This window comes from Salarias fasciatus, chromosome 7, assembly GCF_902148845.1.
Source record: "Salarias fasciatus chromosome 7, fSalaFa1.1, whole genome shotgun sequence".
In the NCBI taxonomy this organism is placed as follows: domain Eukaryota; kingdom Metazoa; phylum Chordata; class Actinopteri; order Blenniiformes; family Blenniidae; genus Salarias; species Salarias fasciatus.
In genome coordinates, this window is record NC_043751.1 from 13031260 (window position 1) to 13051920 (window position 20661).

General features: G+C 41.1%; 1 protein-coding gene across 1 annotated transcript in view; it reads left to right on the forward strand.

Annotated features, from left to right (window-relative positions):
• tp53i11b (tumor protein p53 inducible protein 11b) overlaps positions 1-16887 on the forward strand; it is a 35158-nt gene extending 18271 nt beyond the window's left edge. Inside the window, exons 2-7 of the mRNA XM_030096353.1 lie at positions 6445-6582; positions 11099-11157; positions 11340-11388; positions 11756-11852; positions 14209-14310; positions 14780-16887. Coding sequence (XP_029952213.1) covers positions 6454-6582; positions 11099-11157; positions 11340-11388; positions 11756-11852; positions 14209-14310; positions 14780-14913 — 570 coding nt within the window. The 5' untranslated portion in view covers positions 6445-6453 and the 3' untranslated portion in view covers positions 14914-16887. The remainder of the gene's footprint in view (positions 1-6444; positions 6583-11098; positions 11158-11339; positions 11389-11755; positions 11853-14208; positions 14311-14779) is intronic.
• The last annotated feature ends 3774 nt before the right edge of the window (positions 16888-20661 follow it).

The following is a 20661-nucleotide window of genomic DNA, read 5'->3' on the forward strand; positions in this document are numbered from 1 at the left end:
TATAGTCAGTCTTGAATATACATGCTAGGAACAGTGGGTTGCCAGGGTGCAGTGCCCAGGGAACAGGGTCTTGCTCAGGAACCCTCCATCAGTAATCTGTCAGGAATGGGATTCGGAACTACAAACTTAGATCCCAACTTCTCAAACCTCCATTGAGTGTCCTAAGTCTATGACTATATCTTAGAACTCATTGTGAGTTTAGCTTATTAAATACTGAATGAATCCATACAAAATGCTTTTATTTGTGTGTTTTTGCTGTAAAAATAGGGGTCATCTTTTATTCAGCAGTCAAAGCTTTGATGAGTTCTGCATGACAACAACATGGATTTCGTCTGCAAACACGCGGCTGAACTGGTCAAATGTCAGGTACCTTGATGATCATGCCAGAGGGATGACAAGACAACCTGTTGTCAAAAAGCCATCAAAAAGATTTAGAAGGCTACATTGCAAATGCTTTGGATGACAGTGAGAATGATTTACAGTTGGAGTGAAATCAGCGAAGCAGGATTCTGCACAAGGAAAAGTCTAAGAATGTGTATAAAACTCAGTTAGCAGGAAAAATCTTAGACGTTGGGAAAAGTTGCACTGTTAAGTGTCTTTGTGTGTTGCTGTTTTAGTGAACAAGATTTGGTTTGCAAAGCCTTTTTTTAGAAATTTGTCAGTGTGTCTTATAATCAGGGTGAATTTATACTTGTCCGTCCATCTCAATAATGCTTTGTAGATTTAAGGGTCACTGGAGCCGGTCCCAGCTAAAGCTAGCAATGGGTGAAGGCAGGGCGTTCCTTAGACCAGGCACTTCGGAAACATTTGGATTGAAATCATCTAGCTTCTCAATACAGGGCAATAGTGCTAACAGCTGCAGCACTGTGTGACTGAAGTTGCCTTAAATTCATATTTTGAAATAGAATGCTTTTCCTATATGCTGTATTGGGGTAGATACTTGGAGTGAGTATGGGTTTTGCATTGTTGATGAGACATCTGTGTACGCTCTTGAAAAGATGAAGAACCTGTAGACTAAAAACTGAGCTTCTGCTGCCAACATTTTGCTTCATGGGGCTGGACAGTCGGGTTGGCCTCTAGCGAAAGACACACTCATGTCATCCCCAGTGACTTGAGGCTGTCACACATTATCAGAGACACCATGAAGAGGTAACACAATTACAAACTGTGATAGGTGTGATTTTTCCTGCTACTTTCACCACACAACAAACACATCAGCTCGGTGCCGATGGCATTTCTTCAATGCGCAGTGATAACGCAGGCGTAGCTGTGCGGTATGAAAGTGCCAGATGTTTGTTAAAGGACCTCATATGCAATTTTATTGCATCGTCTGTCAGTAATGGTGGCACTGAGTGTTTACATGAAAAGATAAGGCCAAGCAAAGCAGCTTAGAGCTGTGAAAATAAGAGTAAAAGGTCTGGTGCTGTGAAATCTCCCTCCCCCACAACTTCGGGAGCTCACTGTATTCACACTTAACCGACAACTGTTTTTGCCCTCTATTTTCACTTGATCCCGCCTTGCAGGACTGGCTCGCATTACTCTAATTAGGGAATATTGCATCAATTGGCCTACGGACAGCTAGCTTCTCTTTGATTGCATTGGTACAACTACAAACAATCTGATTTGAAATCTCATCAATGAAAACATGATTTCAGAAAGTACTGCTAAAAGCTCATTTAGATGATTTCAAGGCACTGTGAAACTTCAATCTCCAAAGACCCGTTGTGTACACCAGTCCACCAAGCTGTTGATACATTTCATTAGAGTTGGTGGATTAAAGAAATGACAAAATATATGAGAATTATGACATCTGGAGATTGACAATTTGTTTATCTTCAGCATTTTTGGTGCGTCTAAAGGAACATACATGCAAAATAACAAAGGTGGACAATTATTATATCCCCAACCCTGTAATGAATCTGTACGTAACATCATCTGATTCCTCTTACTGGTTTGCTGCACCCACCTCGAGACTAACAATTCGACATCTGCAATCCAATAAGGGTCAAGAATGCTTCAAAATTCACCAGCGCTCCACAGACTTTTGTCCTGCTGTTCTCACCTCAGGTTACACAGCACTGAAACCTCATTCTTTGTCTCCTAAAGCATTATTACTGACTCTCTTTTGTGTGCCATGTCTTCTTGGCGTTATGCGGTGCTGCTTCGTGTCCCAAAGTTGGTGGTGAAGTGTTTTAGAGGCTACTGAGCAACTGCGTCTCGTGTTATTTCTGGAAGTGAGAAAAAGCAGACTGAAGAATCTGCTTTTCTATTTTGAGTAACGCATTTGTTCACAGTTGCTCTTCCACACCCACACGGAACTTTGTTCCTATGATACAGCTAATTTGCAGAGCATCTTTTAAGTCACAAGTGAGAGCTCTCCGGGGAGTTTGCACCTTTGCCCATGCTATCTTGATCCTATTTTGAGTTTCACATGTTCTGTCACAACATTACAGAGAGAACTCTTTGTACTGTTTTGATTATAAACGCTCAGGTTCAGTGTTCGCCTCAAGTGGATTTATTGTTGTTTGCACACATCTTCTATATCTTCATTTTGTGCACTTGTCTGTAAGCCCAGTGAAATCCTGACAAATTGTCTTTTTCTGTAATTTTTTTTTTCTTCTTTGCTTCAGCTCATATCCTCTTTTATGAATGGTGGCGTTTTCATTTCAGTGGTTTGAAAAATGAACTTCTGCTCTGGGATCTCTACTCTTAGACACAGCTCTTCATTATTTATTGTCCCGAGCTCACTTAATAATTCATCATTTCATTTTCTGTGACTCATACTTTTTTTTTTTTAATTTATTCTCTGTATTAGTTCTGTCATTTAGTTGAAAGATTGAATCCTGTTTCTCCTGAGATCAAATGAGGATTGCATAACATTCGATTGTAATATTGTAATTATCATGAAAGATGTTTGTCAAACACATCTACATTTAAGACTCGCAGAGTAAGGTGAAATCCTTTTAACTTTCTCTCTCACCGGAAGCCACTCGTTAAGAAACCTTGCCTTAACTCCGTTTGACTGAGAAGTGATAAAAGTCTCCTCGTTTATCCGGAAATGTCACCTGGAACGGCATTAAGAGTGACAGTGTCGCTCATGGCTTTCAGCAGCGGCATTGTTGACAAAGGTGGTTTCAATCATGAAAAGGGCTTTCCGTAATCAAGAAATGATTGGTCCATTGGCAGTTGCTAGGCAACTGCATCGACATTATTCTCCCAAGTCAAGGAGCACTGGTGGGGAGATTTAAATGGGGATGCATATGACAGCATCTCCACATAAGGGAGGGTTGCCAATGCATGCAGTGAGATGCTCATTATTTACTGTTTTAGCGCCGATGGGGAGGGGTTTCGAGATGGTCGTGCACATCAATTATCAAGGGGACACATGCATTGGAAGACAGTCTCATTAATTTCAGGGACATAATGAATGCATGCTTTCCTTTTGCACCCCAGACAAACGTGACAATGGACACAGATGTTTTCTTTCCTGTGAATCCAAATGCTGAAAAAAGCTAATTGATCACTTTTCCAAATAAACTAAGAAGGAATTGAAAACTGAATAGCATAAAAAAAGTTGATCAGTTTGTAAGATTTTCAATTGTTGTGACAGTGTCGTTCCGGTGTGTACTTCTCAGTTAGAAACAAAACACTTGATGAAGACAGTGTTGATGGAGAAGACAAATTGTTTAAAGGGAATGTTTCTTCAGTAACAGGTTACCAAGGGGACTGTGTGTAATTATTTTCATAGTAAATGTCTTACTCATTCCACCTTTAGCCTTCATTTGTAAATTTTACATGTGCCGTAATCACATCACGAAGTGTTTTAATAAGGCATGCTGGGCCCTCCATCATGCGCTTGATTTACTGCTTGTAGTACTGATGATTTTCTTTTTTTTCGCTTGGTGTTTTCTCTAATTGCATGTTTCATCTGGCAATTAATGAGGCAAACATCTCATTGCAATTACTTGGATGCGCCTCTTAAGATTGTGTAGGTGCTTTATCAATGTCTATGTAAAAGAGAGAAGCTTTTCATCTGTTTTTATGACCTACTTGAAGAGTAGAAGCCTGCATATTTAGGGAAATGATGAAACTTGGTATAAATTCATTGTTGAACAATGATAAACTGACTGAGCATTCCTCTTTATTTTATATATGTTACATAAATGATCTATACCGATCTGTGCAGACTCATTGTATTGTCTCCAGTGTCAGAGATAAGCTTGCCTGGACTGTTAGCAGACATTTCCCTCTCCTCCCGGTGTTCCTCCTCATGCTGATCATTAGGGAAAAGGAAAGGTCTGGTGCCTCATGCTCACTGTGGGAACCTTCAGGAGAGAATCTGAATACAGAAGCCTGAGCACATGCTGTGCCACCTTCACTGACCTCTGCAATCCTAAACGTGCATGCCAATCCAAGGGAATGCTGTCCTGCCATTGTGTGCGTGTCTGACACAGTAGTGCCTTCAGATTACTGACAGGGTTGGTAGTTTTCACCACCCATGTGATGAAAAGGAGCATTAAAAAGAGAATGGGTTGAGAAAGAACTGGACAATTAAAGAGTATTCAGTTATGGCCACATTTGCCTTTGTCCCATTAACTTCTCATCTAATTTAAACTACGTTGCATCCAATAAGGCACAACTTCTGTTTCTTTATTATCTCAGAGTCAACGATTGCAAAAAAAAAAAGAAGTGGAATGAATTATTAAAAACTGCAAGGCGTGGCAGACCACCATGTGTTTCTTCAGTGTGTAATTTATCTGCTAATTCAACAGTCTTGATCAGCTATATGACCGTTTGACTTCACAGTTAATAGTTTAAACCCATATTTCCATTACATCTACTTTTCACTCATCACTATTAGTTCTAAGAGTTAATCAGTTCCAAACTCACCAGATCATCAGAAAAATTAAAAATATCTGCATTTTATTTTTGTGGTCATTGGGTTCTGGGGTAGCAGTGGTTGGTTTGATTCCTCATGTCGCCCTGTCCGTGTGTTTGGAGGTTGAGTGTCCTTGAGAGCAACAAACGATAAACTGCAGGATCCTCCCGACGGTGTGTGAGAACCGAGCATGGGAGTCGTCACCATCAGTGTGTGACAGATCATGTGAAGCACTTCAATAATGCTGGTGTGCTAAAATGCACTATATAAGTGAAGTATTTTATGATTTAGTGCTTTACCTTGTGCAGGTATTACTTATACTGTGCATGTCTTTCTTTCTTTTTTTTCCCTACAGTATAACTCAGCAGAATGACTTTATTAGAGTATTTATTTCTATTCACCTGCTATTGCTTTGGCTGCCATAACTGAAATGATGAGATATGAAAACTGAATTGCTTGATGTTTACACCCTTACCTGTGCACAGAGGAGCCTGTCCTCGTCACTGAGAGAGAACATCAATGCACACTGTTGCTTTCCCCTCCGGAGAGCTGCCCTATGGTATAGCCATCAATTTTGAAACAAGTGGTTTGATTTTGTACTTGCCTTTGCCCATGTTTGTGCGTGACTCCTAACAGTAGAGGTAGCATTAAGTCAATGATGATCTGCCTTTATTTGACTGTGGTTTTTCCCCATTGAATCCAGAGGCGTTATTCATTAATGCTGATCAATAGGACCGCTGCAGTCTGTCCACAGTGAACAGTGGACATGGCAGAAAGCCATCGTGACATGGTTTCTCTTGTCATCAGAGCTGGAAAGCGACAAAGAATTTCTACTTTAGTGACTGTACCTAAGTTAGCTGAAAATAATACGTTTCAGAGGAATTCAGGGTGTTTTCTATAATCGCTAACCAGGTTATTAACATTTTTTTTTACAACTTAGACAATAACTTTGTCACAGATTGAATGTTGATCTGTGTCACAGCTCATAATCAATCTGTGGGTCAATGAGCTGCGCTCTCAGACGGGTGGCACTGCTGAGTACATCAGTATCTGAGAGAACAGCTGGTACTTCTTTTGAAAGACATTAATATGTAGATATGTAAACTTTAAAAAAAATATTGCAGAGTATACCATACAGACCATCAGCTAAACCAGTTTACTGTGTTACATGTTGTCAGTGAAATTCAATATGAATCAATATGGCAGTGATGTGTGAGTGCATGTGCACGTGCACCAACATGATTGCTTCTGTCTCAGGGCAGGAATCTCAGCAGACCTACAGAACATCTGGCTCCTGCTTTAGCGTCACTTCAGAGGGAGGCTTTGTCTATATCCTGTACATGATAGACTGGTATTATGTGATTTTGTTGTGTAACGTGAGTGAACTGTTTGTGGATTGGTTGGTACCTCTTGCTGCTTGTGCCCTTGGGGAGGTATTGTCTCCAGAGAGAGAGTTCAAAACTAGACAATAAAAGACACGACTGATGTTTTTATGCACATTTATTTGACACACTTGCACTTTGTCTCCAGCAATCACACTTTCTCTGATTCCTTTTGTGTTTCAGGTGTGCACCATGGCATCAAAACCTCACCCGCCTCTAATGAAGAAGCACAGTCAGACAGACCTGATAAGCCGATTGAAGAGCCGGAAGATCCTGGGGGTTGGCGGAGAGGATGATGACGGCGAAGTGCACCGCTCAAAGGTCGGGTCACGTAGCCCTGCTAATTTTATTCAGAATAGGCAATAATGGAGATAATAGAGTTGAGTGCCCTGTGAATTAGTGCAACTCAACAACCTGTAAGTGCATGTGTTAAATGAGCACCCTTTACATGGATAACACCAAACCAATGCATAAGTACCGCAAGAGCATTTGTTAACCCTAAGACTAGCTATGGATTTTTTTTTTTTTTTTAAGCTGCAGTGGTCTACTAATTGGCTCATCACTCTCCCAGTGTCCCATTGTGTGCATTTGCTTCTTGTGCCTCACTGAATCTAGATCACATAATCCACTGAGCTCTTTCAGCTCCACTGAGATGTGACTGGTTCTCTTGGGAGACCGCCTGCCTCCTACATCTCATGTATTATATCCCTGCGTCACACGAATTCCCCCGTACATATAGACAGAGGATGCCAAAGCACAACAGCACACACAGTGGCTTACAACACAGTTGTAAAGATTACCCTCAGTTTCAAGCTAACAATGGATTGTTGCACTGCTAAATATCCGGATTTCAACATGTATTTATATTTATATATTTTTTTAATCAGATTGCATTATAATGAGCAATTGGTGGAGCAGACTGTTCGCTGCTGAAATATTAACCAGGCAAGTGGGAGAAGGGAAGAGAACAGAAGGGAGCAGGCATACGGTGGCTGCTGATAGCGTGTGATGAGATGTCTTCCCCATTTTCTCAGCCCTCCCCAGTGTTTGTTTTCTCTCTCAATGTTTTAGCACAGAGCCTAACCCAGACATCTGCCGCCCAGATCCCTGCCACAGAGCGTCCTGATGGAGACGGATACACAAGCCCATGAAGAGAAACAATTTATGCCTCAGTTTCTATGCCAGTGGTAACTTGGTCTGAACAAGAGTCATGAAGTTTGAGTGTAATAACTCCAGATCCATCATGAGTCGCTGCAAAACAAAGCAACAGTTTGGTTAATGCCGTACGATGTCTGTGCTGTGCAATGTTTCCGTGGTTAGCCGTGACACTGATCCCTATTTAGAATGAAATTGTTGCCGTCATATTATAATCGGCCTCTTGTTTTGCTCCATTGTCCTGCCGCTCCTGTTATTTTATCTATCCTTGCCACAGATTTCTCCGGAAAGGGAGCCCTTGTGATCTAAAAATGAGGTTAGCTGGGCATGAGCTGTTTTGGAGAGGAAACAGTGGACTTTATCCCTGTGCTCCGTGTAAACAAAGGAGGGAAGTACTCCCCTGTCTCTTCCTGCCTCTATTACTGTTGGCGATAAGATTACAAGTCTGTTCTTATGGCAAAAAAAAAGGAGGCTTTGGATCTGTACCTTAAGTGGGTGTGTAACTGCACGAGGTCAAGGTACACCTGCCTGCTATGATTTCTGGAGCTTTTTTCTCAAAATGTTCCCACTTTAGCAGCAGGAATGCAGGCCTTTATAAGTTGGTTATCCTATAATGTCCGCTTTGTATTTTGTCTCACCGTGCATGATATGAAATGAGGATTGCAAGAACTGACATTTCGGCACTTACATCCATCAGATGAAGAGCACACAGCCTTCCATTGCAAATCTTAGGTTGATGAACAATAGCTTCTGGCTTTATCTGAATAATTGTCATGCTCTTTGGCTGAAAAGTGCATCATTGTGCAGAGAGTGCAGCTGACTCCAGTGATTGATGACAATGCCAGGCCACAGCAGCTGTGGTTTCAGCATTTCTCAGCACAAACATCATGGTGTGTTTGTTTTTCTTCCCTGTTTCTCCCTCCCCAACTCCCTTCCTCCCCCATCCACCCCAAGCCAGCCCGATGCCATCGGGTGACACTCTGTTCCCGTCTGAGGATTTCTCATGCCAGTCATGAATATTTATGTGTTCCTGTCAAAAACAGCCCCTGAACCCAGAGCTCACGAGGGCCAATCCACCTGCTCACGTGACCACAGCTGGCACCGACGGCTTCATAAGCAGATATTATAACTACAGTGCAACCCAGGGAGGGATATACGTATTGCTCACTTGGAAAATTTCAGTCTTTTTATAGATCAACAATAACTGCAGCCATCAGGAAATATTTGATTATCTACACTGCAAAAACTCAAAGTTGTTTGTAAGACTTGATTAAAAATGGATTCACTTAAAAACTACTTTTCAGCACTTGACAGAGTTATAATGAATGTGTTATAGTGTGTTGTGAAGATATTTTTATTAGATATTGAAACAAGATGGGATAAAGAATAAAAACTAAAATCCTTGAACATCTTCTGATGTTACTTCCCTTTATTCCTTTGGTTTTAATTCATCTTTCAGCTCTTTTCCAGTTTGTTGTGGGTTGCCTCCAAACGATACTGGCCAGATAATGATTCATCTTTCCAGCTTTAGTGGTTTTCATGCTCTGATGTATTTTTAGTCCGTGTGATGCTGTGTCCGACTCGATCACAAGAGCCCCTTCTGAGGGGAGAAACATTTAATGATGAAGGCAAATCACTGATGTCGGGGAGGCTGAAGGCCCGGGATGAAGGAGTTCAACTTAGCAGTTAAACAATCCTAATTTCTCCCAGAGTCACTGAGTGATCAGGAAGAAAACTTCCCTTTTCCTCTTACTCTCTGTGTGGCTTATCTTGCACAGTTTGCTTACCTCTGTGCCCTTGTGGATGAACGTATGGATGTAGAAAAGATAAAGCAGCCACTGAATTCTGGTGGCTGGACCGGAATGTGGCAGCATCATTTCCACCTTTTTTAATTTTTTGAATTTATCTTCAAAGAATCCACATTGGTCAACTTACTTTTTTGTTTTTACAATTTTCTTTCCAAATAAATGATAAACTGATAAAGTGTAAAACATGTGCCAAAAAAGATATTCATGCAACAAAGTGAATCTTAAATTTTTATTAAAAAACAAGGTTTGAAGACTATAAACTTTTAAATGCAAGAGATTAATTATTAGCGCTTAAACTCAAAGATTTTGGCTTTATTCACATATTTCATCGATTTGCAACCATTTTACGTCCAACCAGGCCTGCATAAGAGTGGTGACCAAATGTCTTCTTTTGCACAAACATCCAATCTTTATGTCCTCTCCAGGGTGTATTTATAAGTTATTTTGGTATTATTGCCTAAGACGGATCATTTTGGGCCTAATAAAATATATTAAGTAACCCCTGAGATGCCTCTAAGACGTTTTGTCTTAGCCTAATGGTTTTGTTGATTAGCAATTTTTTTTTTTTTTTTTTGCAATCTAGGAACAAATGCATTGAATACATTAAAATATAAGGCGTCTTGGAATGAACTTTGAGTTCTTGAATTATTTTGAAGCTGAAGCAAGGGGGGAGATTCTGACAAGGAGATCTGACAGATTATTTTATTTATTATAATGTTCATAATTGTTGACATATTATAAGCTGCTTTCATGGCCAGAACAGTTACCTGTGTTGGAATTGCATGTTCTCCCTGTGCCTGGCTGAGCTATATCAGGGTTTTTCTAACACAAAAAACAAGCTCAGTGGGTTACTTGATGAGTGAATATTTCCTCTTTGTTAGCCCATCGAAAGACCACCTGTCCAAGATATATGCTGCCTTTAAATTAACGTCTGCTCTAAGAGCTCCACTTCTGTAAGGGTGAGTGCACAGATGGATGGGTGGATGAATCATAGCTGGATGGGTGGGTTGATGGAAGGGTGCTGAGATGGCTGTGTGGACTGATGGCTGGTTACCTGGATAAGTGGGTGGACGGATGGATGGCTGGCTTAGTTCAGATAGTTGAGATTGATGGGTGGGTGAGTGGATTTGAAGGATCGATGTATTTTATAGGTGGACGGATGGACCGTTTCTCCATTTCTCTTCAACTGAGATGATTTTGAGCTCTGATGACGCTGGATTTGATCGTGTTATTAACAGCCCAGCGTCTGTGATAAGAGATGTTTATCTGATCGAATCTTACACACCGTTTGTCAAGCTGTGAACCGTCTTCTCTATAATGGCGTATGATTCATTCCAAATAGCCTTTCATTAAATATTAGCTATTATCTTGCTTTCTGTTGAACGAAATGGAACAATTGATCACAAAGAAAAATGTGTGTGACACAGGAGTTTTCAATTTGTCAGGCTGCTTTGTTCCTAACTGTTTTGAGCTTTCAGGATTATAAATTGAGTACTTTGTGGTCCCATTGTTTTGCGGATTAAGTCGTTTGTGTTGAATAAAGCTTTTTCTTCTGTTGTAGATATGGTAGTGTTTTAATTCATACGGAAATCCAAGCGCCATGTTCCCTGGGTGAAACGAGGTATATGGGGGAGTGAAAGGGAGAGACGGTCTAATTAACATATTAATTGTTCTCTTTTCTGACAGTCAGCTTTTATTTCCCCCCCACTGCTTTAATATTCATGCCTTCTTTACCTTGGCTGTGAAACACACCTCCTCATTAAGTACACCTCATTCTTAATGAACATCTGTTCAGGTGACCCGACTGTGATTACGTTTACCTTCCCATAGCTCATTTCCCTCTCTCTGTTCTCTCCCGCCTTGTCTGCTTGTAGATCAGTCAGATGCTCGGAAATGAGTTGAAGTTTGCGGTGCGAGAGCCGATCGGGCTGAGGTGAGATTTCAGCTGCTCGCTCACTCATTCCCAGAACAGCTCACAGTTAACACGACAGATGGCGTAAGGTCATCTGTGTATCACTTCCAGCGAAGTCCAACATCCTGCTATAATCACAGACAACAAATGTACAATCAGTATGACTAGTCACAAGGCTACAGCGTGTCACTTTCTCTCGTCAGGGTGTGGATTCTCATCTCAGCGGTGGGCTTTACAGCTATGGCTCTGATGGTGAGTGTTGTTGAAATGATCCAGCTTGAAAGATGTTTCACTTGAATATGAAAGTTTAAACCATTTATCAATGAAGAATTAGTTTCATTGAATGAAAAATCATTTTGAAACAGTTGCTAACAAAAAGGCAATCAGATGAAGTATTGAGTTACTGTAGATTCTTTAACGACTGGTCAGAGGGGGACATCTGGAGAAACAACTCCGTCTTTGTCGGCCATACTGTCCACAGTCTCAATATCCTCAGTGTTCAAGGCTGAAACACTGACTCTAGCTTTCAAACAGGAAGTCTTTGGAGGAGACAGAATGCTGCTGTGACGATGTGACAGAGCTGCATTGTGCTTTTGTTTTCTGTTTTTTTTGTACACAGGCGCTGGTGTTTCCAAACCAGCTATATGAGCTGGTTTTTGAGGAGGAGCTCTCCACGACGAGCCTCTCTATCCGCCTTTATGGAGGAGCGCTGCTCAGTAAGTCTCTGTCCCAAGATGACAACCAGATAATAGATTCATGAACCTATTCTTGTTAATATCCGCAGCACAGTGAATATGCCGCACGAGCTGAGTGCATTTGCTGGTGCTGACACAAAATCTTTTCAGATTTTGATGAATACATCCTAAAAATAAACACGTCCAAGAGACATGTGGTCTTTAATGTTAATGGCATCTAATGCACTCATTCCAGTTCCTGTAGGCATCCGGAAAATGTGTGAAGAGCTATTTTCTTGCTTGAAATGTATTCCTTTTGGCCACAAACACTGGTTGTATACTTTAATTCCAGTCTTGCTGTCCACAGTTCACTGTAAGGGCACGCAAGAGGTACAAAGACCACGGCTTTGGTCGCCTGTGCTTCTACGGCGTCGTATATCAGCTTTAGGTCTGGTGGGAACACAGTGGGGGATGGCAGGACAGTGAACATAGTGTGTGTGTGTGTGTGTATCTGTGTCTGTGTGTTTACATGAAGACTCTTTGTGTGTGTTTGCCTTCCACTCAGAGGGGATGAAATGTAACATTTTACTTTCAGATTTTGCTGCATTGGACACTATGGCATTTACGCTTCATGCTCTACTTACATTGAACCTGCATATGAGATGAGAGCAATAATTGAAATGGGCTTCATTAGACACAGGGCTACAGGTCAGGTGATTACAGATTTCATGAGGATCTGTGAGGGAACAGAGGGCCTACAAGGACAGAACACTAATCAACAACTCAGACAAATTCAGTATCAATATTTTGATCGTAAATTAAATCAAATTTCATTACCCTCCTTTGTGAAACACTTTTTAATGTTTGCTATGTTGTTCTAGTAGCAGATGAAGATGGTTATACCATTGGTACAAGGCAAAGCAATGCTTATCTGAATGCTTTTAGCATTTGATTCAAGAAACGAGATGAACTTAAAACCACAGTAAGTGCTTCATCCAAATATAGCTGGTCACATGACCTGAACATCATAAAAGATTTAAAAAAATAGCTACAAGCTATCATTCGTCATAAAATCAGCAATGCGAGGAAGATACGTTTTAAGCCATTCTCTCTCAAAATAATTTGTGTTCTTTTTGAAAACTTTCACCACATTTTAATGGCTGAAATCAGTGATCTGGTCATATCCCCTTATTAGTACTGTAGCAACTGGCTTTGATAGTTTGTTCTTGAAACTCACTCGATTAACTCACACGAGCTGAACACTCATGCTGTGTGATACATTGTGGCAAAATGTTGGACTTTTTTCATTTGTGCTAATTTCTCAAAAACACATATTGTTAATAGCTGTCAGGGAGCATTAGCAATTAAAACAATTCAACAAACACTGTAGGATGTCTGCTGGAGCCTTTCACTGTGAAAATCTGATTAATCTTTATAGAAAGCCCTAAAACAGCTGGACCTGCTTCACTTATTGGTTTTTGTACCGCACCTTATTTTATAATTGTAATTAATCTAAATTACATTTTATGTCACACTCAAATAAAAAATGTATCATCTTAATAAAATAACATTTCATTATTCCATTTTTATAATTCCCTCTCAATATTAAAGAATAAGGCATGCTTGAAAAAAAAATCATAAAATTCTGTAACGTATTGTAGTTTTCAATTCATTTAGAGGAATAGTAAGGAAAATCCTCATGCAGGCACTCGAACACAGAGCTATATTAATTCCATCAACAAACGAAATTCTGAACAAATTAAAATGAAGCCTTTTTCTGATTCCTGTTGTATTAGCATGGCAGTGTATTGTTGCTTGGTGATGGATAAAATCTAAAACAACCAGCACAGTGAATGTTCTGGTTTACTTTCCACAAAGCCAACAATAGGCCGGCTTCTTTATTATAAATGTCAGCTGAGCTCTGGGGATTAGCGAAGAAAAGGGATGATGTCTCACAGGATAAGATGCCTTATAGAGGCCGAAGGACGGGGTCTCATCTGCCACACAGATGGAACCTGGCAGGGAGAGGATACGGTCCATCAGCCCTCCCACCTCGCTGCCCACCCCCTCCTCGTTACCATAGCCTCACTGGTCTGTGTGGGTGGGAGCGAAGCAGGAAGATGAACTGGAAGCAGAGAAGGGAATGAAATGACTGGGCTCCAGCTTTTATCAGGATCAATGTTTGGAGCATTTAGCTCAATCAATAAGTTTGTCATCACTATTTGCTCACTGTCACAGTGTACAATTGGAGGGAAGCCACCAAAAACAAAAAACATTATCATCACTATGTTTGTTTGAAATGCTCACAGCTTCTCCTTTTCCGAGCTGCTGCTTTTGTCTGATTTCATTCCAATGCTCCTGAACATGCTAATGTCGCCTTTGTCACATGGTTTTCCAGGCCTGGCCCTCATCATGTGGAATGGTCTCTACACGGCGGAGAAGGTCATCATCCAGTGGACTCTGCTCAGTGAAGCCTGCTACTTTGCCATCCAGTTTCTAGGTGATCATAATCTCCAGTGCTCTAGTTTACAGTTCTGGCTTCCTCATTTTGTGTTTTCTTTGGCGCCTTCACAAAGAATCATTCTGTGACTGGAGATTTCCAGGTGTTGTTTGCCAGTTTTCTAATGGCTGTGTAGATAGTGCCCTCTTGTGTTTGAAACATGGAGTTACAGTCTCTTTAATAACTCTTATTCTAGTACTTCACATGCTTTTTGGATATTCTTATAACTTCAAGCAGATTTGCTTGAGCTTTCAACTGTGCAGGGATTGTTTATCATTTCAAGCAGTCTACATTTTATTCTGAAAAAGACGAAATCAAAGAGAACTGGAACCACACATGAACTCTATATGATGACAGCAATGATCAATAAATCTTGTGTTCATGTTGACATATTGGAAATCTTGAAAAGAGAACAGTCAAGTCTTCTGCTGATGCTAAATCCTAAGTCAGTGTTGTTTTCTGCTTCCAGTGACGTCCGTCACCTTAATGGAGGTGGGTGCTCTTCCCTATGCTGCCATGCTGCTGCTCCTCAGTCGAATACTTTTCCTGGCGATCACCATGGCCTACTACTACCACCTGGGCCGCAAGCCCAAGAAGATCTGAGCTGCGGGACGCCTCAGGGAGGGGACAGTTCAGCTCGGACGACAAACACGTTTTTCAGAAGGTCTGGATTATTGTCTGACTCGGGCTCGGAGCTTCACTCTCGACCCATCGGTGCCCCCCTGACCCCATCCACGGGACCAAGCCTAACGTTAACCCCCCCCAGTATTTACCAGACGAGCACATTCCAGACTCTACGACAAGAACGAGCAACCTTTTGGTGAAAGTGAGCCACTCTTTACTGGGCTGAGAGGTCGAACCCGTCTTGACACACATTCCTCCCTCGTGCTGTTCTGAGTGCTGTTGCTATAACGGAGTTAGCAGTCGGTAGTGTATCGCGTTTTTTTTGTGTCACCTGGTTATATATATGTACAGAATTAAGTAACTTCTAACACCTGACTTGTTCATGTACAGCTGACTATTTACCGTTTTCGCTCAAGGACCAAGAGTTCCCGTTGTTTGTTGCCATTGACTCAGTGTGTACTGTGTGTGTGCTAACGCTGAAGTGCACCTGAGCCTCGTGCGGCCGTTCTGACCCACTAAATGGAGACAGCATCAACCTCTCTGTAACACTGACATCAGCTGAATGATCACCGCAAACCTTTCCACTCCAGAATCTCTTAAAGATCAGGTTTTAATCTCAGTCAGGGCCTTTATTCACAATCACACAATCCAAAAGCTATTTCAAATTTCTTCATTCCTCGAGGTGTCAGTCAAGATCTCGTACCAAAGTGACTTGTTTTATACTGATTATTTTCACGGCTGAAATTCACACCTGTAAATTAGAGAAAGGACAGGCGCTCAGCGTAGTTCTCTCCACTCTGCTGCAGCTTCAGTACGATTCTGACCTTTACCACAAATCTAGTGTGACGAGTCGTGCATGTCAGTGTGCATGGTAAATAAACCTGAGCTGGCTCCTCTTTAGTCATGTAGCAGCTTTTTTTTTTTGTTTGTTTTTTTTAAATAAACATATCTTCAGCCTTGCCTTAAAAATCCATAAAACAACAGTCATTAGGATCGCATCCTGCTTCATGTATAAATGTAAATAAAAGTATTTACTATTTTGTGGTGTTCTTGTGTACCAAACAGGGAATTTGTTCAGTATTAGTTCAATGATTTTCAAAAGTTAATCTTTCACTCAGCGTGTTTTTTTTTTGTACCTATTTAAGTGATATTTGTGTTTTGATGCATGCAATGTAATCCACCAAAAGAGAACGCTCAACCTTCGTAGCATACAGCCAACCAACTAGAAAGCACTGTTGATAATCAAAGCGGCAGTGGACGGATGCAATAACCAAAAACTGATGAAAAGACACTGAATGGAAAAGTTAGATTTAATGTACTTTGAAACATATTTAACATTTGACTTTTTTTTTTCACCCAGTAAGTTAATTCACTCCGTATCCTACCTCCGGACACACGGCATGCCCTCAGGTACGAGGCGTCCAGGCTCTCTTTTAGAGCTCTGCCAGTATTTGGTCAACTGTGACCTCTGCTGCTCAAACCCTGTGCCCCATTCATTTTAGAATTGAACTTGAAACTTCGTTTTCAGTCGAAACATGGAACGCACTGTCTCCAAAGGTGGTCCGTATTGTTGTAAATGACCACGTTGGGTCCTGCCGGAGAAGGGAGTGTTCCTGAGGTCAGACTAATTGTGGGTTTGCAGCGGCGAGTCCAGCGCCGAAGGCAGATGTGCTTGTTATTTGGGCAAGCTCTCAGTTCAGATAGGGACCGTGAAACATGGGTGAGGTCTCCCGTCCCCCTGAAAAGTAGTAGTTATCCTTTCGCCAGCGTTTAATTAGACACGGCTCTCCTCGCAGACATTGTGCGCCTCAGCCTACGATCCTGCTCCAGTCTTGACTAGCACGATAATTATTGAGCTTCAGAAAAAAAAAAAAAAAATCTCAGTTCGTTTCCGTCAATACTCGAGGTTTCAAATCATCAGCCTTGTGAAACGTTCAAAGGTTTGCAGAGCAGGATATTTTTGGAGAGATGGGTAATTTCAGAGGTGGCTGGCTGAAAAAGGGAAGCACAGAAGTGGCTCTTTCATCCTCCTGCTTCTGACGTGAATAAGAGAAAAGCCTGCATCGGTATACCGTGTCCTTGAACTTTGACAGTGAGAAGAAATGATAAGTTGAGCTGTTCTTCTCTTCCTCTGATGTTATACTGTTGTGGATAGCAAACATTTTCGAGCTGTTTAAAGTTGTAGCATTGTGTTTTTATGTATATATGTGGTATATTGTACCTCAGAAATGCATTGTTATGGATTTTCATGACTTAGTTTGAAATAAAGAACACTATTGTTTATTTTGAAGACTCAAATACGGGTGTTATTTCTAACCAACATGCAGTTCTGAACTTATTTATGTATTTTATATATAATATAGATATATTCTGATGCAACCCAACCTAGTTATCTATTGATTATCTGATGTACAGTGGCTTGCAAAAGTATTCATACCAATTAACTTTTCCACATTGTCATTACAAACTCAAATGTATTTTATTGGGATTTTATGTGATAGACCAACTGAAAGTGCCACATCACTGTGAAGTGGAAGGGAGATGATAGATTGTTTTGAATTCTTTTGTATTCATACTCCTTTACTCTGATCCTAATCCAAACAAGCGTGCCTTCAGAAGTCACCTAATTAGTAAATGGAGTCCACCTGTGTGCAATCTAATCTCGGTATAAATCCAGCTGTTCTGTGACGGCTTCAGATGTTCATTAGAGAACATTTGTGAACAAACATCATAAATACCAAGGAACACAGCAGGTGGTTCAGGGGTGAAGTGGGGAGAAGCTCATAGAAATATCACAAGCCTTGAATATCTCACAGAGCACCGTGCAATCCATCATTCCAGTCTTCACAACTCCAAACAGACCAGGATATGGCAGGCCGCCTAAAGTGACAGGCTGGGCAATGAGAGTATTGATCAGAGAAACACCTGAGAGGCCCGTCGTGACTCAGGAAAAGCCGCAGGGATCCACAACTCAGGTGGGACAATCTGCCCGCAGAACAGCTATCAATCCAACACTGGCAAGAAGAGAACCATTGTTGGAACAAAGCCATTAGAATTCTGTTTGCCAGTTTGCCATAAACCAAACCTGTGGAGGAAGGTTTGAGAGCAAAACTGAAATTTTTGGCCTAAATGGAAAGTGCTGTGTGCAGTGGAGAATTACTACTGCTACTATTCTATCTGACAGAAGTGGAGCTGTTTTGAAGATAAGAATTGGTAAAAGTTTCAGTCTCCAGATGTACAAAGCTGGTGGAGACACCCTCCAAAAGACTTGCAGCTGTGATGACAGCTAAATGTACCTGCAGTGAAGACTTTTGCACGCCACCTTTTTCAGTTTTTTTATTAGTGAAAATGTTTTAAGACAATGTGACATAGCTCTCTGTGTTTTAGCACATTTACTTGTAGTAACGGTAAAACGTCAGAATGAGATCAACACAAGTGCTGTAAAACTGCTGAATGGAAAGCAAAGTATTTCATTTCCAACAGTAACATTTGAGTAAGTGTCTCCGATGTTCAGCCATCCTTCTACTTCGATGCCGATTTGTCCAAAACAGTTTGTCGTTCCTCCTGATGATTTGTCGTCTTCGTCCACAATTGCACACTCGGTCACTTCAGAGAGGCACAGGTCTTTGGATTGTGGGAGGAAAACCTCTGCACTGGTCAAACTCAACACCAAAAAGCCACGAGAATCAAACTACAGATCACCGCTGCTCCACAGCATTTCCTTATCTTAGATGCGTGAACTGAAAATAGTTTGAATCCATGATTTTTGCCACAGGGTGACTGAAATGTATAACTATTCCAATCAGTTTTATTCACTATATGAAGCCAGCAGTTGGAGAACAGTTTTGCTCTTGAGCACAACGTCCAGAGTAACTCAAACACGCTCTCTTTGTGAGGTGAGCATACCGAAAAAGCTTTTAAATTCGCATAACTGATGCACACCAGCACGGAAAATGCCTTGATTTTCAGACGCACAGGTTTAAACTTGTTTATTAGATAATAAAGGGCCCAGAGCAGCACAGACTGATCACTAATGCACACCTGAAATTATCTGAAGAGGAGACAGCCTTCAGCAACATTCCCTGCTAAACTCGACTCATCCCTTCAGAAAACTGATGCTACATATTTGTCCTAACATGTTTCTGGAAAAAAAAAAAAAAAAACGAAACAACTTCTGTAATGTCATCTGTTGTTTAGTGTTTCCTGTTTTGCAGCGTTGAACATGCCATAACATGAATATCCTCACTGATGATGTTGCCTACTGCCAGCTCAGGTTTCACTTACACACACACACACACACACACACACACACACACACACACACACACACACACACTGAGAAAGCTGTGGGTGAAAAGGGGATTTGTGTAGCCCAGGAAATGTGTGTAGCCAGAGCTGCTTATTGGCGAAAAGCTCCCATGTGTCCCTGTGTGTTTGCATTCTTGCCATACTTTCCACCTAAAATGTTGAGTCCTGGTTTGTGTCTCAGGATGTGTTGGTAAACAGTGTTTTAGTGTGATGCACAAAGGATCCTTTAAAAGCTGCAAATGTGTATGATAAAATACCAATTGATCATTTTTAGCAAAGCTTGCTTCAAGATATTTTTGTTTCTTATGTTAATAATCATGAAATCATATGAACAAACAGACATGGAAAAGCATATCTGCAGATGAGCAAAGGCCTCCAAATACCATCCCAGCCCTGATAATGATATCTGTGTGCGCTTCTCTTACCTCTGCGACCTGCAGCACTCACTATCTCCCCTGTAAATATGCTGATGGAGACTACCTGCATGACTATGGACAAGACGACTTGTTGTTTACCACAAAAGGCAGATTGTGATTATCAGGCTGCAACGTCATCGACTTTCTTGCGGTCATGTTGAAAAAACCCCAGTCATCCAGTAGAGATGTGCCAGCGATCTGCTAATATATGACATGTAAATACTTGTTTTATTGGATTTTGTTCCTGTATTAGTAGGTGCATCATGATGACTGGTGCCTGTTAGCCATCACCTGTCCAGAAAGTTTGAGCTAAGTCATAGATGATTAAATTTAGAATCTGATTCTGAAACAGTAGAGGTGAGCTGTAAGTACACGTGATCAAAAAAAGAAAAAAACAAAAAACAACAACCCCAACAAATAAAAGAATAAACAACAAACTTGAGAACATTATTGCTGATTATGCTTTAACTTAATGTAATGCTGCCCTAGTAGGAAACAGCTGAAGAAAACCCATGAGTGCACAGGAGCAACATGCAAATTCCACACAGGAAGGCCGTCAAATCAACCTGGACTCAAACCGGAGGTTATAAGACTGTTAAATGCTGGACATGTTTGACCCTGAGACACAGCAGCGCTCCAAACATGAAGCAGAAGTAACTTCATTTCTTTTAAATAGATCTAATCAACCCCTAATTCTCAGTAACTTGCATCTGTTCCCAACACAGAGTGCTGCTTTTTGCAGAAGTAGTTGTTTATTTGTCTCATCTGACTCATTTAGAATGAGGAAGAAACTTCGTGGTGTTTTTGTGGGGTGAATATGTGTTAATCTCAACTGAATACATGAAAAAAAAAAAAGCACGTGGTGTGTTTGAGTGTTTATCAAAAAGTAGAAACAGAGCGACGACTGGAGAGCAGCGCCGGGCAGGAGAGGGTTAAAGGAGAAACGACGCCTGCCCCCGCACGGAGGGGCGTGTGTGTGTACACACACACACACACACACACA